At 37.3% G+C, this 26,057-nt stretch overlaps 2 protein-coding genes across 5 annotated transcripts; both read right to left on the bottom strand.

The window, feature by feature from the left end:
• Positions 1–309: 309 nt before the first annotated feature.
• On the bottom strand, positions 310–4,454 carry grem1b (gremlin 1b). 3 transcript variants are annotated; one of them, XR_013800052.1, is made up of 3 exons: positions 4,139–4,454; positions 1,622–2,236; positions 310–1,509 (listed from the first exon to the last, which is right to left on the bottom strand). XR_013800052.1 is itself a non-coding variant. In XM_079633305.1 (2 exons), exons 1-2 carry the CDS (start codon positions 4,359–4,361, stop codon positions 1,701–1,703), a joined length of 759 nt encoding a protein of 252 aa, XP_079489431.1. In that variant the 5' UTR covers positions 4,362–4,454; the 3' UTR covers positions 310–1,700. The 3 variants fall into 3 exon arrangements, 2 of the variants coding, with proteins under 2 accessions (XP_079489431.1, XP_079489432.1); XM_079633305.1 differs by having other exon boundaries at positions 310–2,236; XM_079633306.1 differs by lacking the exons at positions 310–1,509; positions 4,139–4,454 and having other exon boundaries at positions 1,578–2,400.
• A 2,628-nt stretch (positions 4,455–7,082) lies between these two features.
• arhgap11a (Rho GTPase activating protein 11A) lies at positions 7,083–25,834 on the bottom strand. Of its 2 annotated transcripts, XM_079633404.1 has the most exons (12): positions 25,409–25,834; positions 24,440–24,510; positions 22,881–22,977; positions 22,521–22,777; positions 21,651–21,814; positions 19,864–20,004; positions 18,111–18,185; positions 15,948–16,121; positions 15,094–15,223; positions 13,911–14,019; positions 12,927–13,065; positions 7,083–9,708 (listed from the first exon to the last, which is right to left on the bottom strand). In XM_079633404.1, exons 1-12 carry the CDS (start codon positions 25,526–25,528, stop codon positions 8,453–8,455), a joined length of 2,733 nt encoding a protein of 910 aa, XP_079489530.1. In that variant the 5' UTR covers positions 25,529–25,834; the 3' UTR covers positions 7,083–8,452. The 2 variants fall into 2 exon arrangements, with proteins under 2 accessions (XP_079489530.1, XP_079489531.1); XM_079633405.1 differs by lacking the exon at positions 18,111–18,185 and having other exon boundaries at positions 7,089–9,708; positions 25,409–25,826.
• Between the last annotated feature and the right edge of the window lie 223 nt (positions 25,835–26,057).

Raw genomic sequence — 26,057 nt, 5'->3', positions numbered from 1 at the left:
GTGACAGATGATCACGAGTGCTTATGGAAGCACATTTATGCCACATATACCAACATAATCATGCTTTTGTTGAAGGTGAAATTATGACGTGCTAAATCAAAATTATGACCTGAAAAGTAAAAAGTCTGATTTCAAATTATTGACAGTTTCGGCTTTATCTCATAATTGACTTAAGTATGCCATTATTTTTAACTAACTTCAAACTTTTTATTTTATAATTACAACTTAGAATGTCAACTTTTTAATCTCATTATGACTTTTTTTTTTTTATCTGAAAATTTACTTGGTAATCGTAAATTGATTTTTTTTGTATGACATTTTCAACTTTTTATCACATAATTATTATACCTGTGACAATTTTAACTGCCATAATTTTGATTTTCTATCTCAGCATTATGACTGTAAATTTAAACTTTTTAAACATAATCATGACTTATCTCGTTATGAATTAGTATGACAATTTCGACTTAAAATCTCATAGTTATGAGTCTTTTATGACAATTTTGACTTCTCATTATGACTTAGTATGACAATTTCAACTTTTTTCATAATTATTCAAATTTTTCATCTTAATTGACTTAGTATGTTTCAAAATTGTTACTTTTTATCCATTATAATCATGACTTCGTCACAATTTTGACTTTCTGTCATAATTTTGACTTTTTAATCATAATTATGAGTCCTAATTATTCAACTTTTTTATTTCAATTTACTTAGTATGTCATAATTCTGACTGTCATAATTTTTTTGTCATAATCTCAAAATTAGGACAATTTAAACTTTCTAAACAATTTTTTTAAATTTTATAATTATTACTTCTATGACAGTTTTGACTTAACTCATTATGATTTAGTATGAAACTTTTTATTTCATAATTATGAAATTTTGCAAAGTTTGCCTATGTATTAATCTGATGATCAGTATTCCCCACAGCATGTGTTCGGTCCCTCACTTTCACAATTTCGACTTTCTGTCATAATTTTGTCTTTTTAATCTCATAATTATGACTCGTATGGCAGTTTTGACTTACCTCATCATGATTTAGTTTTACAATTTCAACTTTTTATCACATAATTGACTTATTATTGTCAAAAATTTAGATTTTTGATGATAATTTAGATTTTCTGTGTCAATATTATAATCATGACTTAGTCACAATTTTGATTTTTTATGTCATAATTTTGTCTTTTTAATCTCATAATGATGGTGTCTTTTCTCATGTGATAACCAGTATTCCCCAGAGCATGTCCCGTGTGCTTCTTCCTCCGGTTCTGCTGTGTTCTTACTGTCGGCCCGGTCCAGATCCGGTTCTGCTGTGTTCTTACTGTCGGTCCAGATCCGGTTCTGCTGTGTTCTTACTGTCGGCCCGGATCCGGTTCTGCTGTGTTCTTACTGTCGGCCCGGTCCAGATCCGGTTCTGCTGTGTTCTTACTGTCGGCCCGGTCCAGATCCGGTTCTGCTGTGTTCTTACTGTCGGCCCGGTCCAGATCCGGTTCTGCTGTGTTCTTACTGTCGGCCCGGTCCAGATCCGGTTCTGCTGTGTTCTTACTGTCGGCCCGGATCCGGTTCTGCTGTATTCCTCCTCCTGCAGTGACCCCGGACCCAAGACCGGGACCCGGACCACCCGAGTCCCGGACCCAAGACCGGGACCCGGACCACCCGAGTCCTGGACCCAAGACCCGGACCCGAGACCCGGACCCTCAGTCGAGCTCGATGGAGATGCACCGGCACTGCTTGACCCGCTGCACGCGCTTCTTCCGGGTCGGCGGCTGCTGGTCGGGGCAGTTCAGGGTGAAGCTCATGGTGGTGAAGCGTTTGGGTTTGCAGAACGAGCAGGACCGGAAGGCTCCCTCCTCTCGCCGCACGTGTCTGGGGATGTAGAAGGAGTTGCACTGGCCGTAGCAGAACCGGTTGATGATGGTCCGGCTCACGCAGCCCTCCTCGTGGATGGTCTGTTTGAGCGGCTGGGTTTTACACCAGTCCCGCTTCAGGTACCGGCGCTCGGTCACGTGCAGCGCCTCCTGACTGGACTCCAGAACCTCCTCGGAGCCCCGGCTCCTGCCTCTCGGGGGGTCCGGGTGGGGGTTCTGGTTCTGGTTCTGGTCCGACTCGTTCGGGTTGCTCTTGTCCGGGTGAGGGATCGCTCCTCGGTTCCGCTTGGACTCGGCTGGACTCGAGAGCAGAACCCAGGAGAACAGGATCACACACAGGACCCGAGCGCTGGAGGCCATCGGCACTGCAGGAGAACAGCAGAACTCATAATCACACATGATCAAAACTCATAATCACACATGATCAGAACTCATAATCACACATGATCAGAACTCATAATCACACATGATCAGAACTCATAATCACACATGATCAGAACTCATAATCACACATGATCAGAACTCATAATCACACATGATCAGAACTCATAATCACACATGATCAGAACTCATAATCACACATGATCAGGGGCTTAACTTTAATACAACATCAGCTGGAATTCATTACTGGCATAATTTCAATTTTTTCATCCCATAATTTGAAACTGACAGTCAGAATTGTGAGATTAAAAGTCAAAATTGTCATGAGACTCATAATTATGAGATAAATTCGTAATTATGACACAAAGTCATGATTTTATTTAAAAAGTTGAAATTTACTCTTCTTTTGACATTGAATTCATTTTGAAATGGAAAATCGAAATTATGACAGTCAAAATTGTGACTTCTATCTCAAAATTATGAGTCATTTTCAACTTTTTAAATATAATCATGACTGTCACAATTTTTACTATCGAGAGAACACATCGTTCAGACATCAGAACTCATAATCATACATGATCAGATTTACTTTAAAATGCATCGACGGCTCTGATACTTCAATCACTCAACAGCCGCTGGAATTCACTGGCATAATTTTGACTTTTTGTGATACCTGCACATTTTTAATCTCATAATTATGAGTCTTTTATGACAATTTTGACTTTTAATCTCATAATTATGACTGTCATGATTAAAAAATTTAATCTCACAATTAACTTTTTTTGACTGTTTAAATAAATTATGAGATGGAAAAGTTTAAATTATGAAAGTCATAATTATCAGATTAAAAGTCAAAATTGTCATAAAAGACTCATAATTATGAGATTAAAAATTCACAATTATCACAGAAAGTCAAAATTGTGGTAAAATCATGATTATTGTAACTAGTTTAAATGTACTCATTTTGAGATAGAAAATCTAAATTATGACAGTCAAAATTGTGACATACTAAGCCAAACTTTTTAAATATGACTTGTCACAATTTTGACTTTGTCATAATTGCAGATTTTTAATCTCATAATTATGAGTTTTTCATGATAATTTTGACTTTTTATCTTATAATTACGACTGTCATTTCAACTTTTTCATCTCATAATTGACTTAGAAAATCTAAATTATGACAGTCAAAAATATATATTAAATATAATCATGACAGTCAGTCACAATTGTGACTTTCTTTGTTATAATTGCGACTTTTTAATCTCATAATTTATGACAATTTTGACTTATCTCATGATTAAGTATGACATTTTCAACTTTTAATCTCATAATTAAGAATTGTATTTTTAACTTTAATCTCATTACGACTTTGAATGACAATTTAGATTTTTTATCATAATTTGAATGTGGTTGAAATAATGTCATTTGTTGCTTCAAAGTTCAAACAACATTCAGACGACGTTTAATTAAAAAGTGCTTATGAATTGCCATTGAAAATTTTAACAAGATCTGCAAATTGAATCAATGTAATGTCTATATTTTTTTACATAAATATTCTTAATTTTAATATTTAGGCACTGAATGACAGCAGAATTGTGCTAAGACGCTAGTTTATCCATATTTGATTATGCGAGCTATAAAGTCCAGGCGTGTTTAGAGTCGTTAGAATATAAGAGGATATTTGTGCTGATAATAAACATTATGATTATTTCTGTATTAGTGTCTCTAACCGCAGGTCACGGATCGAGGCGACTCTGGGGTCGCGGTGTCGGCCACTCTGGATAAAAGCATCTGCCAAACGCATGAATGCACAGATAACGCATCGGACACACACACACACACACACACACACTGCGGGATCAGTAAAGATGTGTAAGATGGCTCACCTGTCGGCGTAGAAGAGCTTCTGCCAGAGGAGATGTTCGTGAAGAGAAGAGCTGTGATCTGTCCCACACACACACACACACACTCTCTCTCTGACTGCCTACATGTGCACTGCATCTCTAAACACTCCAGCCAGACACAACGCAGGAGGATCAGAGCTATCCGCCCACTCCACACACACACACACACACACACACACACACACACACACACACACACACACATTCTCTCTCTCTATCACACTCACACACACACTCTCTCTCTCTCTCACACACACACTCTCTATCACACTCACACACACACTCTCTATCACACTCACACACATATTCTCTCTCTCTCTCTCTCTCTCACACACACACACACACTCTCTCTATCACACTCGCACACACACATTCTTTCTCTCTCTCTCTCTCTCGCACACACACACTCTGTCTCTCTCTCTCACACTCACACACACACACTCCCTCTCACACACACACACACACACTCTCTCTCACACACACACACACACACACACTCTGTCTCTCTCGCTCTCACACTCACACACTCTCTCTCTCACACTCACACACTCTCTCTCTCACACTCACACACACTCTCTCTCTCTCACACACACACACACACACACACTCGGGCTCGATCTGTCTGGATATCAGACTCCTGCTGTAGAACTTCAGGCTCTTCATGACGGCTCAGTTATTTATGGATGGAATAGAAAAGAACCTTTATGGAGTTTCATATTGCTGATGTGAGCAAATAAATTGTGTTTGTGCTGTTTCATTCCTAAATATATATTGTGTGTGTATATAATTTCATTAATTCATAATATTTATATATATATATATGTATGTATGAATGTGTGTGTGTGTGTATTGAATGAATGAAATGTGTGTGTGTATACTTTAAGATACATTATGTATGTATGGGCCAATGGCAAAGAAGGATGTCCAAGATCATTAAAAGTGCAAAAATCTTTAAAAAAGTATTTTGGATCATGTTGGCTTCATGCATATTCGAAAATATCTACTGTTTTCTACAACTATGATTTAATGACTTTGAAAACAGAGTACCTTCAATACTACATATGAGTGTACACATATTTTTTATCGTATTTTATTTATTTCAAAACGTATCTTTAAAAGTAAAATTCAATAAATTGTATTTGACAATTTAATTTTAACGAACAAAAACCTCTTCAGTAAGTCACGTGACGCGAGAACGTCGAATTGGAGTCCAAAAGGCGCCAAATTTGAATTGAACACGAGCGCGAAGACCTGACGGTAACGGCTACTTTGGTTTCACACAAACCTATTATTTTACTAAATTAAATATATCAAATGAGTCATGTGAACTGTTTTTATGATACATTTATTGTACTTTTTTTTGTCAACGTGTCTATCCACTGTCATGTAATGGAAACGAGCAGCTGGCACTTATTTTTCCCCTCAGAAGAACGACATCAGCGGTGAGTAAATGACGATATTTTAAATAAACAAATCCTTAAAGAAAGAAATAATCTGCTTTTAATTTACATCTCTATAGTCCACTTTCTAACAACACATCTGCTCTGGTTTGATCGATTCGCACTCATTCATTCGGTTGATAATTGTTTATAGTCGGAGTGTTACGTCAGTTTATTCTCGGCATGTGTTTCTCATTCGTCCTCTTTCTTGGCCACAAAACAACGGACCACAAATATGAATGTACTGTCGTTTCTCATACATTGTTTCTTACACATGTACATGTCATGATGAGCCATGTAGAAACATCTAATAAGCTCAAATGTAGGAAAGTCTTTTGTCTTCTGTTTTTCTCAAGGCCAAATCCCCTTTAATGGAGTCGAAAGCGTCAGAATCCCAAACCCTTCGGTTGTGTTTGGGTCTGGATGGATCTGTCTCCTGGGAATAATGATCCACAGATTCCCTCAGAGAGGAACCGCATGAATCTTGCCATCATATCAGGGTTAATCCTGTCTAGTTGTTATGTAGATCAGTATATGGATGACACAGAGAAGTAATACGGATGAGATATTTGGAGGATTACATTATTCCCGAGTACTTGTCCTGATTAACCACCAGGACAGTTTAAAGGTGTTTACAGCACAAAACTCAGACATGATTTGTATGAATATATTGGACAAAATGCAAAAACTTTGGTCTTGTTAAATAAGGGTTCATACAGATTCTGCCAAATGAAATTCCAGGACTTTCAAGGACTACTTTTTTGGATTTCAAGGACTACAATCAGCACTTATCAAACAATATCTTTATTTTTATTTGTTTTTTTACTCTAATTACATATATATGGTATCTTTCACTTCATAGAGATCAATGCATTGACCAGCGCATCCTTATACTTCCTTATTCAAGCTGATTTTTTCCATTATTATGAATATATGATTGACTTGAATGAAAGTTGTATTAGGCCTACTTATCATAAACTTAATATCATGCTCATAGCTCTACATCTCAAACAGGCTGCGACAATATTGCATAACAATGTTAAATAATTCAAGCACTTTTCGAAAATAATGGATATTTTTAAGGGTTTTACACGACTTACATTTAAAATTCAAGTACTTGGAGCACCTTGTACGAACCCTGTTAAATGTTTTAATAGCAACAGTGCCAAAGTATAACAAATGTCTCGGATGGTTTAAAATTACTCATTTAACTTGATTTTAACCCTTTTCATTAATTCCAAAATATTAAATTGGTTTATTCCAAGTGAAATCAAACTCTTCTGGTATAATAAACATATTAAAGTTAGGTTTGCAATGCATTTACCCCAGTTATCTCTTTTCTGTGCATTATTAGTAAAATGTGGATATTTGGCAGGAAAATCATTCCAATAATGTGCTTTAAGACCAATGAACTTTAATACTGAACCCCATGGCCCTGTTGAACAAAGTGCGCCACCAGGTGGTGAAGAAAGGAACTTCAAAAACATCAGTTAAACAGTTTAGTTTGACAACTTCATGCGCAAAACATGTTCACAAACAAGTGAAAAATAACAGCGTTGAGGATATCACATACGGCCATATAATACTGCTTAACATAACATACATTTCCTTGAGTTGCACCATGTTGTCTTTAAGGCCTTACAATATATAAATAAAGGTAATAAGACACCTTCCCCAAACCTACCAATTCCAATCTAATTCACAAGCATCCATTTTCACTCTAAACACAATTATGATCTATTCTCACATGAATAACTTTCATAGACTCGTCTTTTCACTTACAGCAAAACACTCAAACAGGATCAGTGTATTTCAAGAGTGCAAACGTGGATATCAGTCCGCGATCTAAAATTACAGGATGGTTCTCAAATGTTTCGCTGCTCACGCATTTGAGTTTGGCTTTCAAACCTAACGAGGCGAACCTGAAATCCAAACTGATGATGGAATGATGTAAAAATTAAGTAAAAACACTGATCACCTGTAAAACGATCAAAGCTCACTACAGTAAAAATAAATTAAGACCCCTGAATATATGAGTTCGAAGCATCCGCAGAAGAAAGCATTTAAAGGAGTAGATCGTTTTAGAGTTAAAATTCCCTGATCATTCAATGTTCATGTCTTTCTTTCTTCAGTCGAAATGCAGGTGTGTGAGGAACACACTCCAGTGGTCCAGCCGGTCGAAGGTCCAGATGTGAGTTTCAGCTTCAAAGTCTCGATCCAGCCGAGGAATAAGAGTCTCATCTAGACAAACCAGCGGCCATTTTATAACAAAATAATCATTTATATACTTTTTAACCACAAATGCTGGTCTTGCACTGGCTGTGATGCGCCACACATTACGTGATCAGGTTGAAAGGTCAAGCGTGACGTCGACGGAAAATGTCTCCATCTTATTTTCTCCTCCAACTTCAAAATAATCCAACCTTTTATTTATTTATTTAGTAAATAGCGTTTGACTTGGTCTTCGCGCGTTCACTGTGTAAACACTGGGTCGGTTCCTCCGCCGACGTCACGCTTGACCTTTCACCCTGATGACGTAATGTGTGGCGCATCACAGCTCGTGCAAGACCAGCATTAGTGGTTTAAAAGTATATAAATTTGTATTTTGTTATAAAATGGCCGCTGGTGTGTCTAGATGAGACTCTTATTCCTCGGCTGGATCGTGTCGAGACTGAAGCTGAAGCTCACATCTGGACCTTCGACCCGCTGGGCCGTTGAAGACACTATATGGAGAACATCTGGAGTGTGTTCCTCACAAACCTGCATTTCCACTGAAGAAAGAAACGCATGAACATCTTGGCTGACGTAAATGATCAGGAAATGTTAATCCCGAAGTGAACTCCTGTAACGACAGATCTTATATGTCGATGGGCTTCAGCGCCGACAGCAGCTTGCCCTCGGCGAGGGGGTTTCTGGGAGAACCTCGATAGCGACTGGTCTCGTTTCCAGACACCTCGAGCAGAACGGACTTGGGATGTTCATTTGCGCCATTCTTGTCGCGTTTTGTCTTTGGCGTCTTATTGGTGACGTCTTCCAGCGTTGCGTGTCTCACCTTGGCTTTCTTCGGAGGAACTGGAGGTTTGGGTTTCGCAAACGTCGAATGCAAAGCGGTTTCTAAACTCACAGCCTTTATCTGAGTCGCGGCGGCACACCAACCCATCCGGGCCTCCTTCCGACTCCCAACCAGAGAGTTCAGCCGCCTCACGGACTGGCGGACCGGCGTGCGCTGGAACTTCATAGGAGATCGGATCGCTTTAGCTTTGGGCGAGTCCAGCGTCATCATGTTGAAGAGCTTAATCTGCTCGGCCACTTTCATCCGGCGAGTCTCAGCGCCGCTAGGAACGTTAGCAATATTTCCCAATGACGACGTGGCGGTGTTCGCTTGCGCTCTTGATCCGTATGGAGTTGATTGGACTCTAGAGTCCGTTCTGAACATGTAGGGACACGCCATCATCTCACATGTTTCAACGGGATGTTCATCAATCATATTTCCCAGTGACGACGTGTCGGTGTTCGCTTGCGCTCTTGACCCGTACGGAGTTGATTGGATCCTCTTGGAAGAGTCCAGTCTGAAAGCGACGGGACTTTGCATGTCTAAAGCGTCGATTAATTGACTGCATTCCGCAGAGCATCGTTCTTCTTTTAAGAAATCCTTGCTTTCGTTTTCAAGAGAAAAGAGAGACTCGTTAAGACTGGTTCCACCAAACCGCGTCGTTCCGCTATCGAACAAAGCGCTGTCGATGTGTAGAGGAGACATGGGAAGCATCTCGATCTGTCCGAATGTCACGTTGTGATCGGATCTCTGTGAGGTCTCCGAGGAGTTTGACCCCAGGAGGTCGTGGTTCTGCGGTTCAATGGCGCTGTGAAGGTCACTGCCAGACTCACCGAACGCTCGTCTGACCTTCAGTAGAGTCGACCCGGATCGCTGTTCGCCGAACGACTCCTCGGCGCTGAGGATCTTGGGAACACCGCTGACCGTCGGAGGTTGAGTCTCCGAGAACGAGTCCGTCAGGCCGACGTCAGGAGTGTCTCGACTCCACGAGCTCCTGTGGGTTAGGGATTCACACCGGGGGGTCAAGAGGTCATCCTCCGATTTACTGAGAAACCTGGAGCCTGTCAAACAAACGTGGACGATAGAAAGCTCAAATTATACACCACTTCTGAAAGAATCTCTTCTGCGCAACAAGCCTGCATTTATTAGATTAATAAATACAGAAAAAAACAAATATAATCATTTAAAATAACTTTTCTATGTGAATTAGGACTGTCGAGTCAAAATTATTACAATTATTTTAAGGTGTCTTTGATACACTGCAACTATACATTTAAGGCGAGACACGGCAGGCAAAAACATCGTTTTTTTTCACTGGTCAATTTTGAGATTTTGGGCTATTTGTCTTCAATAACATCCTCTTTCAGACTTGTGGTGAAAAAAAAAAAAAAAAAAAACATTTAGTCTTTATTTTACTGCACTTAGTCAACAAAAGTTGTAGTTCTGAATCATCATGATCCGCGATCTCTGTCTGCTTCCTTTAATCACACACATCGTTGGAAAGCTCTCTCTCTCCTGTACAATGCTGTCGGATCCAAATCTGGTAATTTCCTTTTAATCAGCAACCAATCGTGAAATCTCATTGGCTGATGTCAATTTCTGACACCGTGATTGGTTCAGAAGCATCACGTGATGCGCGCTGACACTCAGATGTGTGTTTCTGACTGTTTTTCTGCTCAGTTGAAGGCCATAAATGCTGTGTTTATAAGTTTTGATGTGATTTAGGTGGTTTGTATTGTTGTTGCTAATGATTTGATAAGATATTGTGTCAGTAAATAGTTGTTTCCACTAAAAAAGTATGATTTTTTACATTACAAATCTTTAAATGCCTTTTATACACTTTAAAAGCCATTTAAAAGTTACACACTTAGCAGTATTCTGAAGATATGTTCAGAGAGATTTGTTAATAAATCATTCCTGGCCTGATTTATGTGACATTTTAATCCAAAAAATATGGCGAAAATGTATTTTTTAAGGCTATGGACAGTATATTTAGATTTCCTAGGTCATGAAAGCATATCTCCTGAAATCCCTCTGAACATCTTATTAATCTTGTGTGTAATCAAAATGAAAAAAGAGTTTTGCACCTGGCTTTATCATACGTTCAGATCTATCTACCGAAAATATATGCAAAATTGCGCATATTTAATGAATAAATGCCTAATTTGGATAATTAAACATACAAATTTCAAAAACTTGTAATACATTTTTTTAAAGAACTTGTATAAATAATGAACTGAGGAAGTTTCATGGTGATGTCTATTATTTAAAAATATTATTTTACCCTATTCACCTGTAGTGTCTCGCCTTAAGTACTGAGTAATATTAAGTACGCACATGTACTTACTAAAGGATTAGGATTAGTTGCATGCAATTATGCATAATTTATAGCTATTAACCCTTAAAGACCTAGAATATGCCAGAATTTTCACTTTAAAAGTGAACTAATTAACACCGGTAATCCTTTAAGAAAAACGGTAGCACATTTTTAGTGATTTTTTTTTTTTTTTTTTTTTACTCAACTCAAACAAATCCTCCTGAAGTTTGGGTTTTTTCCTTTAGAAAGTTTTACTGGGATATTCTAGATATCCAGATGAAATGTTGACTACATGTAATAATCTTTAAGCAAGTTATAGACATTTATTACTACATTATCATAGGCGATTTTCAGTGAAAAGCTGGTGTGCTTTTAATTTACTGACAATGTAGATGTGTCCAAAAAAGTTCAGGAAGTAAAATAAATAGAAAACATTGAAGCAAAAGTGACATTATATATATATATATATATATATATATATATATATATATATATATATATATATATATATATATATATATATATATATATATAAAGCAATCTGGGCATGAGGACGGGACTAAGCATCAACAATCATTCCTGTTCGGCTCAGAGAAACAAACCACATGGGTTTCTATGAGGAATCAATGCTGATCAAAACCTGATGACGCAATTAACACGATTAACCCGTTACCACATAAAAGCCACAAATCTCCTCTTTACGGGACTTTTTTACCGAATTAGCGGTTCAAAAGTTATTAAACATTTAACAATAGTTATTTATATTTTTCTGTATAGGTCTTTAAGGGTTAATACACTAACGACATGTAACGTAACAGTGACACTAAAATAAAATGGTACCTACAATTTAAAATTTAGTACTAAACTATGAAGCATTTAAAGTACATGAAGCTTTTTTGTTCTTAATTGTTTATGCAATTTATGACATTATATTTGTTAATTTAAATGTTATGCACTATATCAGTAATGATGTTTCATCGCTGTGAGTAGTTTAATGCGGTGCTTTAATATGTAGCAGATTGCGCCCTCTTGTGGCCTCAGGAGACGGGCAAAAGCGGTTTCCTCAGAACTGAAATTATGCCTTTTACAATATAATTTGTATTTTTGTAATATTTAAGTAAAAATAATTCAAATTTAGTTTTTCAGCCATTTTGTGTGATCAAAGGTAAAGGTAAGGTAATTTATTCATGTGATCAAATCAATCATAACTCCAGTCTTCAGTGTCACATGATCCTTCAGAAATAATATAACATGATTTGATGCTGAAGACACATTTATGATTATAATCAGTGTTGAAAACTATGTGGAAACAGTCATACATTACCATTCAAAAAATGAGGTAAGATTTAAACAAATAATTTTTTTTATATTATTATTCATCAAGGATGCATTAAAAAGGACGCATTAAATAAACAAAAGTGACAGTAAAGACATTTATAATGTTACAAAAGATTATATTTCAAATAAATGTTCTTTAGAACTTCACATTCAAAGAATCCTGAAAAGAAAAGACTCAAGTTTCCTCAAAAATCTGAAACTTTCCAACACTGATAATAATCATAAATGTGTCGATCATCATATTATCCTGATTTCTGGAGGATCATGTGACACTGAAGACTGGAGTAATGATGATAAACTCAGCTTTGATCACAGGAATAAATTACACTTTACTGTATATTCACATAGAAAACTGATGATCTACATTATAATAATATTTCACTGTTTTTACTGTATTTAATCAAATAAATGCAGCTTTAGTGAGCAGAAGAGACTTAATAAAGCAAGTAGAAGAAATAAAATAGCCAGAAGCTTTAAGATCAACATGAAGAATATCTTCTGAATTCTGATGCACTTCCAGATATTCAATTAGAGAAATAATAATAAAGACTGGGATGTGACTTTATCCACGTGCAAATAGACGTTTGATAAAAATGTATATTAAATAAAAACCCAAACACTGACCTTTCGACGGGCTCTTCTTCAAAACCGTCGGACTCAACTCCTTGGTGAAGTGAAAACCAGTACAGCTCTCTTGTGTTGCAAGACGCCAACCTATGACCTCTGACCCCTTTGGCCCCAGTTGTGAGTGTGTAATGAGGTTCTGTTGAAATAGAGGCAGCTTCTTTTTACTCTCTTTGGCTCGTGATTGTTTGAGTCATCATGTCAGTGTTGAATTATGATCATGCTTAACTAGGAACAAGAAAAAAATACTGATTTCTGGTCAACCATCTTTTTTTATTTGAGCATATTTATATGCATGCATAAAATAATGACCATGTCAATGATGGCAAGGAATAACCCAAAACCACAAGGATACATTTTAATTAGAAAAATAAAAAAATTTGTTATAATATTAATATTTGTTTCCTCTTAAAACATTTTATTACTCTACAAATATTTTTAGTAATATCAGGCTCTTATATAAAATCATATTTCATCTCCTAAAGTCACAATGCTACAACATGTGCAATATTAAGCAAATCATCGACAACACAAATATTAGAACGAACAAACAAACAATCACATTACATCCATAATCATAGTGTCATAAAACTCGGCAAAGGGTAAAACCATGATCTTCTTGAACGCTTAAACACTGATCATATTCTTATTTTTTTCCCATAAAATGCAAAACCATGCATGAGTAAAACCCTGAAACCAAGACATTAAAAGAATCATAACGTGATTATTATTGCATCATTAATAGCAGCATGTACCAACATGAAACCGCCACTAGATGGAGCCAGACGAAACTCACCCATCAGCACGGTGTAACAAAAGTCCTCAATTCTGTTAACCAAGTGCTAATTACTCACCCGTTAATATGCATTAATACATGAGAATCAGATGCACATTATAAGCATGCAAACCAGGGTTGCGCAGAACAGCCCGGAGGAGTGTTCAGTCTCTGGTGGATGCTGACAGACATGATGTTTCTGAACTTACAGACTCGCGGCTGGATTTGCCCAGACTGAAGCGCAGACGCAGGGATTTCCTCACGGGCTCTTTCTTCGCGGCTCTGGGAGAGAAGCAGCCGGCCTTCCCCGACTCCACTCTGGAAACAGCACCACAGTGAGGATATGCACTTTTCATCTCACTAATCTCATTGCATTGCTTAGAATACACGATTTAATAAGATGCATTAATATGTTGCTCATTGGCGCCCTCTTGTGGCCTCAGGAGACGAACCAAAAAATTTTTCCCTCCTAACTGAAATTATGCCTTTTATCATATAATGTGATGAAGTGTAATTTATTCCTGTGATCAAATCAATCATAACTTTAGTCTTCAGTGTCACATGATCCTTCAGAAATCATTCTAATATGAAGATTTGATGCTTTTCAATCAAAGATCTCACTTATCAAACAATATCTTAAGGATTTTTTTAAAAACTCAAATTACAGATACAAAGCATCCAAATTACAACTTACAACGCATTTAATAATATATTAATACAAAGCTTTAATGGCTATTATTGTTCAAAAAATAATATTTTATATTATAATTTTAGCATACTTTCTATCGAGAAAAGGTCTGATGGGAGTGTTAATTTGCGTCAGAAGATTGTGTTTTGTTTTTTTAATGTGTATTTCATAAACGTGACCCTGGAGCCGCACGGGTATATCTGTGGCAATAGCAACTATACATTGTATGGGTCAAAATTATCCATTTTTCTCTTATGCCAAAAATCATGAGGATATTAAGATCATGTTCCATGAAGATATTTAGTAAATGTCCTGCCGTAAATATATAAAACATGTATTTGTGTGAGTGAATGCAGCACAATCGTGAACATAAATGCACAACTTTAAAGGAGATTTTCTCAATGTTTACATTTTTTTGCTCCTCAGATTCCAGATTTTCAATAGTTGTGTCTCGACCAAATATTGTCCTATCCTAACACACCACACATCACTGGAGAGATTATTTATCCAGCTTTATATGATGTATACATCTCAATTACATAAAATGGTCCCATGTGACTGGTTTTGTGGTCCAGAGTCACATATATTGTATTTAAATCACTCTTTAAGTACCTCTTCATAAATATGGCTGTTTTCAAGGGTTTTCTAGGACTTCAGTTTCAAAAAGTCAAATTCAAGTATTCAGATGAGAGTGTGTGTCGTACCGGTTCACACTGCGGTCTCGCCGGCGTCTGCTCTTCCTCCGGGCAGAACTGCAGGACAGACGAGAGTTTCGGCCCACAGAAGACAGTACACCACTGCGGGACGCGTCCAGAGCCCCCGCGGCGCTGTGTGCTGAGAGAACACAATCACAGATCAATAAGCAAGTACGAGAGGCTGTGCGGTATCGTGAATACATCCCAGCTGAAGGGCGTTGTTAGGCTTAGACTTATTCCCGATACAGCACTTGCCTCGAGTAGCTTTTATAAAACAGTTACCACACAATACAACTATTAAAGCCGAACAATATGCATCTATGCAACTTTCATGAAGTAAAATCACTAAAAGCCTTCCTTCCGCTGAAAAAATAGTCCCTGACCGTAAACAGCAACAGGAGTTACATACATTATTTCTCCACTAGATGGCGGCACAGACTGTGTTTATGAGTCAGTCAGTCAGAGAAGACTTTTACATCGAAAGGACTCAAACTTGTGACCACTGGAAAGCAAGACACAAGTGACAGCGTCACTTGGACCACAGCACCAGTCTGGAGCCGCACGGGTATATCTGTGGCAATAGCAACTATACACTGTATGGGTCAAAATTATCCATTTTTCTTTTATGCCAAAAATCATGAGGATATTAAGATCATGTTCCATGAAGATATTTAGTAAATGTCCTACCGTAAATATATAAAACATGTATTTCTGTGAGTGAATGCAGCACAATCGTGAACATAAATGCACAACTTTAAAGGAGATTTAAAGAGATGCATTCGAATGTGCAGGATTTTTTTAATGCAGCGAATATTCGAAATTCATATTTTTATTTGACAGCCCTAATATGGCATGAAGCTCACCTGATCCAGGTGTAGACGATCCTCCGAACAGAGCGTTGGGGAACAGCTCCAGGCCGAGGTTCTTCTTGATGGACCTGCGCTTCTTGCTGGAGAAGCCGTGAGTGTGTGCCGAGTCCAGCGGAAGCTTGCGCTTGGAGTTCGGAGTGATGATGCCAGGAGTGGCCATGGAGAACACTGCAGGAAAAACACCTGAACTCACTCAAGAGCACTCGAGATACTGCAGGAGATGCTATTCCTCCATCCGTGCTCAGGCTATAGATGCAATACTAGAGCCAAAGGTGTCAGATCGACAAGCAAAGATGTGCGCAAGCGACCGAGAACAGAGCAGAAATCATGTAACCCTTGTGCGACCTTATGGACATTATTATTATTTTGCCGGTGTTGATGCCAACTGCATACATTTTGGCTTTTGGGGATTTAGAGATTTTGGGATATTTGTCTTCAATAACATCTTTCAGACGTGTGGTGAAAAAAAGTCCAAAATACACATTTAGGTCTTTATTTTAATGCACTGAGTCTATTTGCGTCTGTAGATTTCTCCGAAATTCAACAAAAGTTGCCGTTCTGAATCATCATGATCCACGATCTCTCTCTGCTTTCTTTAATCACACACACCGCTGGAAAGCTCTCTCTCTCCTGTACAATGCTGTCGATCCAAATATGGTCATTTCCTTTTAATCAGCAACCAATCGTGAAAGTACAATGGGCATTTAACCCTAAAAGCAAAATCTCATTGGCTGATGTCAATTTCTGACACCGTGATTGGTTCAGATGCATCACGTGACGCGCTCTGACATTTAGATGTGTGTTGATGTGATTTAGGTGGTTTGTATTGTTGTTGCTAATGATTTGATAAGATATTGTGTCAGTAAATAGTTGTTTCCACTAAAAAAAGTATAATTTTTTACATTACAAATCTTTAAATGCTGTTTTCTCAAAATTTGTCACTCTCCAGTAGAAACATCTCAGCCGATGTACACCAAACTCTCCAGTTACACACTTAGCAGTATTCTGAAGATATGTTCTGAGGGATTTGTTAATAAATCATTCCTGGCCTGATTTATGTGACATTTTAATTAAAAAAAATATGGCGAAACTCAATTTTTTAAGGCTATGGACAGTATATTTAGATTTCCTAGGTCATGAAAGCATATCTCCTGAAATCCCTCTGAACATCTTTCATCTTGTGTGTAATCAAAATGAAAAAAGAGTTTTGCACCTGGCTTTATCATATCTTCAGATCTATCTACCGAAAATATATGCAAAATAGCACATATTTAATGAGTAAATGCCTAATTTGCATAATTAAACATACAAATTTAAAAAACGTGTAATACATTTTTTTTAAGACCTTGTGTAAGTAATCAACTGAGGAAGTTTCATGGTGATATCTATTATTTTAAAATTGTACCCTATTCACCTGTAGTGTCTCGCCTTAAATTATGCAATCTTTGTTAATAGGCTTTCATTCTGTTGGCAAGGCTTCAAAATTTTATTACCAGACCATGGCCATTTTCTCAGGTTTGGCCTATAAAGCAAATACATGCTTTATTCCTGTTTTCTGCTTCTGCATATTATAGAGCCAACTGGATAAATTATGCAGCTATAATTTTGTGTGCTTTTAATAATTGAGAGAAAAGCTCCTGCAAATCCTAAATCCAAGCACTGTGTCCCAGTGAGTTTTACTGCATCTAATGGGGAGATCTGGTACTGCGCCCAAACAAACTCACTGAAAGCTTGTTTTTGAGACATCAACCTCAAATGTGGTGTTTAAATTTATGTCTTTGATTTTCTAGCAGTTTCAGAGTTCAACATGTCTCATAAAATATATATTTTATATAAAATTTCACTTTTTAAACTTTTTTTTATATACTTTAACAATAATCTGCCACGGGGTCTTGCTCCCAAGCTTCAGTTTTTATGACTTTTTTTTTTTAACTGACACACAAGGGTTAACCAAAAGTAGAGGGATCATATTCTCACAAGCGCCAAAAGACAAACATTATGCTGTATATCATCCATGCCGTGCCATAACGTGAACATCCACATGAAAGAGTGCACACACAAAGCCATGATCTCAGACTCAATAAAGAAGCGCGTGCTCATTACATTTACGAAGTGAAGAGGAGAAACCCTGGAGCGGATCTGAGAACATTTACCCACCTGCTCCATCAGACTGAGGGGTATTTGTTGGGGTTCTACTAGTTTTAAACCTATTCAGAGCTCCATTTACCACATCTGCAATACAAAACAAACCCACTCAACTAAAGAAACTCAAGATTATATGCCTTCAAATCATTATTACAGGGTTCATACAGATACTGTCAAATGAAATTCCAGGACTTAAAGGTAGGGTAGGTAGGATTTATATAAAAACTTTTTACCAAATTTGATTAAACTTTCTATATATATCAATGCATAATTAAAATGTAAGTACTCTGATAAAAAGAGTATAAAAATCGAGTGACTCTAGACCGTTTAATCTTTATTAAACACAGCTCATTATTTCCATTCGGGACGAATCACAGGATTGGCTTGCGCGACTGTCACTCGACGTCGCCATGACTACCGCCGTTATTACTGGCTCTGCCCACGTGCGCGCAGTCGCGCACCCGTTTTTAGGTGGGAGTGAATGGAATTAATGAGCTGTGTTTAATGAAGATTAAACGGTCTAGAGTCACTCGATTTTTATACTCTTTTTATCAGAGTACTTACATTTTAATTATGCATTGGTATATAAAGACAGTTTAAACAAATTTGAATAAAAGTTTTTTTTCGACAATTCTGACCTACCCTACCTTTAAGGACTTTAAAGGATTAGTTCACTTTTTAAAATAACTTTTGCTGATAATTTACTCACCCCGATGTCATCAAGATGTCCATGTCTTTCTTTCTTCAGAGAAATGAAGGTTTTTGATGAACACATTTCTCCATATAATGGACGTCAATGGGCCCCAAACGGGTCAAGGTCCAGATGACAGTGTCAGCGCCGCTTCAACGGGCTTTAAACGACACCAGACGATGAATACGGGTCTTATCTAGCGAAACCATCCTCATTTCAAACATAGATAAACAAGTTTACGTTTTATAAGCACAAGCGCTCGCCTTGCTCTGTTCTGTGATGCGCGTTCGTGACGTCACGTGATACGCAGTTAAGATAAGACCCGTATTCATCGTCTGGTGTCGTTTAAAGCCCGCTGAAGCGGCGCTGACACTGTCATCTGGACCTTGACCCGTTTGGGGCCCATTGACGTCCATTATATGGAGAACTGTGTTAATCAAAAACCTTCATTTCTTTTCCACTGAAGAAAGAAAGACATGGACATCTTGATGACATCGGGGTGAGTAAACTATCAGCAAAAGTTTTTTTTAAAGTGAACTAATCCTTTAAGGACTTTAAGCACTACTTTTTTAGTTTTCAAGGACAACAATCAGAGATCTCACTTATTAAACAACATCTTTATTATGTTTCAAATTATAAAAAGGTAAATGGATAAAAAAAAATACAACAAAATGGAACAAATAAAGTGCGGCTCATGCAATGGCTGTGGAAACTTCAACCAATGAAACTTTTTTCTCCCTTAAATATATAACAAACCTGAAGAATTAAAGCTGTATCATATACTTGAATATTACATAAGCAATATCACGCTCATAGCTAGGCTAATTGGCTCTATCAATATCAGATGGGTGTCAAAAGATTGTTTTAAATCAAATTAAACACTATTTTCTAATATAGCCTATTTGTCTTCCAATAATTCAAGCACCTCTTTTCAGAAATAAGGCTTTTTTACCAAACTTAAATTTCAAAGTCCAATTCAAGCGGAAACTACTTGTACGAACCCTGTTATTAACCGTATCCACTTCCATTAAAGCAGTCATGTGATGAAACTGACCCTTCAGACGCGGTTCTTACCTCCTAAACTGCGCCGGTTGCTCTTCTTCAGGTCTGAGAGAGCGTTACTCTCCTCGAGGGACACTGAAGCTGGAGAAAACACACCCGCATCACAACCCAACATGGCGGGAACCTTCTCCATCAGGAACTGAGGAACCGCACCTGTGCACGACAACAGGGTTAGCGTTACCGTTCTCACACACATTGCTTATTAACTGAATACATAATAAATACATCAAAGCTATAATTCCATTTACAATTCAGGGTTTCTCAAACTGGAATTAGTGTCAGTAAAGGCCCTTTCACACTGGACACGATTTTGACGCACGAATAATTCACGCAATGGTTTTTTTTTTTGATCAGCTGTTGTGTAATGAGTGCTTACACACCGAACGCGAATGTGCTGCGGCGAAAAAAACACTTTTTTTTTCCGCTTCGATGTCGATTTTTTTTTTACTTTTGCGGCGACAGAAAAGGCTTCAGACAATCACACACAGTGGATTGTTTATTTGATTGCATGTAAACGTAGCCCTCACCTCAGCAGACTGCCAGACGCTGCTCCGGACCGATCGGTTCCTGAAGTTAGTGGTTTGTCTCGTCAGATGCGGTGCCACTGTCTGAACGAGCTCCTCAAATTGTCCCTATTTCGCACGCGAACTATTCGCTTTTTCGTGTACGCGTCCGGTGTGAAAGGGCCTTAACGCTCTGTTTACTTCCTGTCTCTATGAAGCCCCTCCTTCTGAAAAGCACACTGTGCTCTCTGATTGGTCGGCTGGAGCAGCGTGTTGTGATTGGTTGAGCGCTTCGAGTGTGTTTGGGGAAAAGTCCCGCCCCTTTCTATAACCGCCAGTTTCAACACTACTAACTAACTAAACCAGGCCCCGCCCCTTTATTCTGCATATTAATTATTATAATGAGGAATATTGTGACGTGTTCGTTCCCGGAAGAAACTCAAGATACAATGGAGGCGTTTCAGGAGTTCAGAAACACTGATATAGAGAAGAACTAGAGCTTTACATGATCAAACTACAACATTACACACTAAACACAGATGAACATGTAAAAAAAAAGTTTCAATTATAAATCTCAGAGGGACTTCAAGTAAATATCAAGTGTATATTTTATATAAATGTGTCCAGCTGACTAAAAACAAACAAAAGTGTAAGAACCCCTGATTGACATGACTGAGTATCTTAAGTATGGATAAAGACAAGATATTGTTATTGTGGGCGTTTTAAATTAACGTGAATAATTAGACACCTTATTGCATCTTTTAAAATAATCAAATTTTAAAGTCCCCCTGTAGTCAATAATTGTATCCATATATCCAAATAAGTATACATATTTGAGCGGGTTTTTTTCCTTGAAAGAAATTCTTCATGTCTAAAAAAGGTTGACTGTAACTCGACACTCTTGCCTCATTTAGTATATGAATATGCAAATTAGCCCCGCCTCCACTCACAGACAGCAGCTCAAATTACATATACATTTAAAAAATAAATAAAAAGTTTAAGATACCCCTGATTGACATGAGTGACTGAGTGAGTATACTAGGTATGGATTAATACTATGTAATTGTAATGAAGTATACAGATGAAACTGGAAAAATTTAAATATCGTGAAAAGGTTTTCATAAGCTGTACGCCATAATCATCAAAATTATAACAAATAACGGCTTGAAATATCTCACTCTACATGTAATGAGTCTATATAATATATTCGTTTCACCTTTTAAGTTGAATTACTGAAATAAATGAACTTTTGCAGCATATTCTGATGTCCCCGGTGTTAGTCACGCTTCCACATACCCAGGCGTTGAGCGTTCTCTATGAGACACTGTAGAGCCGCCGCCTGGAGCTTGAGTCTCTTCTCGGTGTTGCTGCTCATCTTTTCTCCTCCGTCCCCACAGTGGAAGAGGTTCGGTGCGAAGATGACCGAGAGATTACTGCTGTCCATCTTATTCTCAGCACATCTGAAACACACACACACACACGTAAACACAAAAGAACCTGCTATTCAGAAGGAAGTCATTAATTAGCAGTGGTGGAACGGATTCGGATCATTTACGTTGTTTTTTTTAGCCACGGATCTGATTTTTGTTGTTGTTGATCAGCCAAACTGATCAGGTTCAAACCTTATTAAAAACCAAGTGAACAGTCAGTAATAAAATAAGAACAAATACACAAATTACAAGCAGAGATGAATACTAAATAACAAAGTTACACAGTCTAACAGTAGTGTTCAGGTACAGAAATTAATAATTAAGCCTATATGTAAAATACACTGTTCACTGTAGAAATTAAATGGTTTTATCTTTGTTAAAGCTGCATTTTGTTGTTTTATTAACATATAAAGAGAAGGAATATTAGGCTGCCGTCACTTTAAGACTGAATAAACATCCGGCTTCTTTCTCAACTGTTCACTCATGACAGAACCGAGAGAACACTTGCAGAGACGGGGATTTAGACATAATTGTGTGTTTATGTGTCCGTTCAAGGTCAAGGAAACACGAAAGAGGAATAAATTCGGTGTTCGAGCGATATATCTCTATCTACGTGTGCACCGCCTCTGCGTTTACAATTGTTTGAATGTGTAAAGTGGCCAAACAAAACATGTGCAAATTATAAACCGCCACCCTATTAATTAGCATAACAAGAGATTTGAGCCGATGGCCGTACCGCTGAGAGACGGTCTTCAGGAAGCTGAAGAAGTAGCGCAGTGTGTTGAGATTCCTGTCGGGCAGCACACAGGACAGCAGGAGCGTGGCCGAGGTCCTCTCCTCCTCCGAGGGCAGCTCCTGGGCCTTCAGGAACCCGCTGTGCAGGTCCGCGCTCAGAAGCGGCTCCGGAAGCTCCCTGAAGAACTGCTTGAGGAGGCCGGCGATGTCCAGCGGGAGAGCCGTGGGAAGGCCGTCCTCGCCCTGCTCCAGCTTGGCCTGCGGGTCACAGAACACCATCATCATCATCAGTGTGTGTGTGTGGAGTGAGGAACAGCAAAGGTGTGTGTGGAGTGAGGAACAGTAAAGGCCAGTCACTCACCCGCAGGCTCTTGACCCGCACAACAGAACCGGACTTCCTGAACAGGCCCTCTGTGTCCAGATGATCCATGAGACACGCACACGCATCGACTATAAAGCTGAAGACAACCACACACATGAACTCTACAATACAGGGCAAAAACACCTCATAATAATAAAACACAACAATAATAATTAAATATATATTGAAACATAGGACAAAAAATAATATGATTAAAATAATAATAAATAAATCACAAATAAATAAATAAAACAAAATACATGAGGAAATATAGGGCGATAGCATTTAAATAATAATTAGATATACATACCAATAATAATAAAATATATGGAAATAGAAAATAAAATGTAAATGATAATCAAATAATAAAATATAGGGCAAATAAATAATATTAAAAAAATAGGTCTAATAAAAATAAAGTAATAAAATAATACTAAAATATAGGGAAACAGGGCAAAAAAAATAATAATATATGGTGAAATAGTCAAATATATATGTTAATTATTTTCCCTATCATTTTATAGGTCAAATAAATAAAACAATAATAAAAATAAACCGTAATAAAATACTAAAATATAGGGAAACGGGGCAAAAAATAATAATAATGATTTAAATAATAAAATATGGTGAAATAGGGAACATTAACATATAGGCTATATTTTACTATCATTTTGTAGGGCAAATAAATGAAATATAAAACTAGTTTTATTATTATTTTATTTATTTGCCTTATAAAATTATAGTAAAATATATATGTTAATTTTCCCTATTTCACCATATTTCATTTTTTTTCCCCGTTTTAGTATTATTTTACTTTGTTTTTATTAAACACTGTAAAATAATAATCCTAAAATATAGGGAAATGGGGCAAAAAAATGTAATAATAATAAAATATGGTGAAATAGGGAAAATTAACATATATTTTAATATAATTTTATAGGGAAATATTTGGCAAATAAATAAAATTGAAAATGTTTACAATAATACAAATAAAACTACAAAATAGGGCAAAAAAATATAATTATTAATTTAAAATTATATTAAAATATAGGGAAAATAAATAATAAAATAGATCAAATATTTTTGTTAAATAAAAAATGTACTATCATTTTATAGGGAAATCTATAAAACATGTATAAATGTATAACATATATTTATAAGGCAAATAAATAAAATATGAAATACTAAAATAAGGGCAAATAAACAAAGTAATAAATAAAAGTGAAATTCAATTAAAAAAAAATTATACAATCAAGTAAATGTCCAAAAAAATCAGGCAACATTTAGATGAAATGTTTAATTAGGCATATTTTGCTAATTTCATGTCTCCTTTTACTCCATGTTCTCCTGCCGAACCACATTCCCCAGATGTGTTGTGTCGTACAGAGCGTCTCGCCTCAGAACACAAGTGTGTGAGAACTGGTGCCGTTGAGACGAGCATCGTTCACACCACAATGAAAAGGGACAGAGTGACAGAATCTCCTAATTTCATGAATAATGGATTGACTGTCTATCACTCAGCCCCTGTGTGCAAGCCAGTAGATGTCTCCCAGTCTTACCAGGGCACGTCTCCGTAGTCCAGCACATGACAGTGAGGCAGGCCGTCGAGCGCCACGCCGAACACCCTCACCTGGAGACACAAGAGGATCTGTTCAGCTGAGGATGGAGGACAAGTGACGCTCTGTGTGTCGGAAACCAACCGCACGTACACAGCCGGCTTTACTCCAGTGACTTATGCAATTAATCACATTCCTTTCTATCATTTTACAGCCAAATGTGATCGAAATACTTTATGAAATAGGGATTTTTAAAATTACATGAATAGAGAAATGCAGACTTTTAAGCCAATTAATTTTTTTCAAAGGCAACCGGTCACAAAAAAGCCACACACACATGCATAGAATATATGTGTTGCACTGTAAATGTGTTAATGCAACAATACACTAATGAACTAAGTGATTTTTTTACTTTTCAAACACATTTTTGTGTTTTAAGTTATAGTTCACCCCAAAAAAATGTAATTAGTCTTTACTTTATCTTATCTTATGACTTCCATTATAGGAAGAAAAATTACATGGAAGTCAATGGGTGCCGTCAACTGTCTAGTTAAATAACATTCTTTATAATATTTTTTTTGTGTGTTCAACAGAGGAAAGAAACTCATTCAGGTTTGGAAGAACTTGAGTGAGAGTAACTTATGACAGAATTATCATTTTTATGATGAACTGTCCCTTTAAGATGTGTAGATTCATCTCTTTATTAAAGTGAACCACGTGACAGGAAGTTGATCAACCAGATAGAAAAACATTAAACCAATTTCAACCAATGAATATTGAGCATTAATAATAAATACATAAAAGTCTGGTTGCAGACAATTTCAATAATTGTCCAATCAAATATTGTTTTTATCCCTGGTTATTATTAATAAATGTGACCCAAAAAAGTACAGTATTTCGGGAATCACATTCCTGTAAGAAAATTATTTGTCTAGCGTTTATAAAATGAAATCAGAGGTTTTATAAACTCACCGTGTTCGCCGATGTCTGTTTGTTTCTATTTTTATTCCAGTTTTTAATTTTGATCCCATAAACGGACCGAAGATGCTGAACGACAGCCAGGCGAACTACATTTCTCTCCAAAACCTTCATAATTACGCCTTAAAAACCGTTAAAACGACTCGAAATACTGGGATAAATAGACTAAAAAGCTGCTTTAGGTTTAAAACCAAGCAATGAATACACAAACTCTGATGGTTAGTTTACTTTTCCTCGACACATTTCAATAAAAACAACCGATCAAAGTCACCAAACGCATCTCATATTGGGTTTCCAGGGTGTGCTGCGCATAAACATCATTTTATAAAATAAAATAACGCGCCTTTAAAAGTCTAAATATCGCCATATAAATGTAGTGTTTGTTTCTGTGTCCGCGTTATTTCCGTTCTTCACAACGGCAGCTCGAAGAGACGTTCAAATTTCGCCCTGCCCACGTCACTCAGGCGTTTCCTGCACTCTGATTGGGTTGCGTGTAGTCACGTGTTGGTTCCTTCTCAGATGGCCCCGCCCCCCCGCAGCGTGACACGCGTGATTGATGGCGCGGCAGATGTTAAAGCGACAGTGCAACATAATATCGCGCATTTCCTGAACAACAGCGCCAGTGCTGAAAGCTTGGACTAGC

This window comes from Phoxinus phoxinus (assembly GCF_949152265.1).
Source record: "Phoxinus phoxinus genome assembly, chromosome: 13".
Lineage (NCBI taxonomy): Eukaryota > Metazoa > Chordata > Actinopteri > Cypriniformes > Leuciscidae > Phoxinus > Phoxinus phoxinus.
The sequence above is the reverse complement of the archived record's forward strand: the minus strand, read 5'-3'. Positions and strand labels throughout refer to the sequence as shown.

Bases quoted from the DNA above. Each gene is read 5' to 3' on its own strand.
- grem1b (XM_079633305.1), bottom strand. From the start codon at position 4,361: ATGTGTGTGTGTGTGTGTGTGTGTGTGTGTGTGTGTGTGTGTGTGTGT. The intron at 2,237-4,138 runs GTGAGCCATCTT...GTTCTCCTGCAG, and splicing joins AAGCTCTTCTACGCCGACAG to TGCCGATGGCCTCCAGCGCT.
- arhgap11a (XM_079633404.1), bottom strand. From the start codon at position 25,528: ATGAAGGTTTTGGAGAGAAATGTAGTTCGCCTGGCTGTCGTTCAGCAT. The intron at 22,978-24,439 runs GTAAGACTGGGA...GGTTGTCTTCAG, and splicing joins GACTACGGAGACGTGCCCTG to CTTTATAGTCGATGCGTGTG. The intron at 16,122-18,110 runs GTGGGTAAATGT...TTTTTCCTGCAG, and splicing joins CCCTCAGTCTGATGGAGCAG to TGTTCTCCATGGCCACTCCT.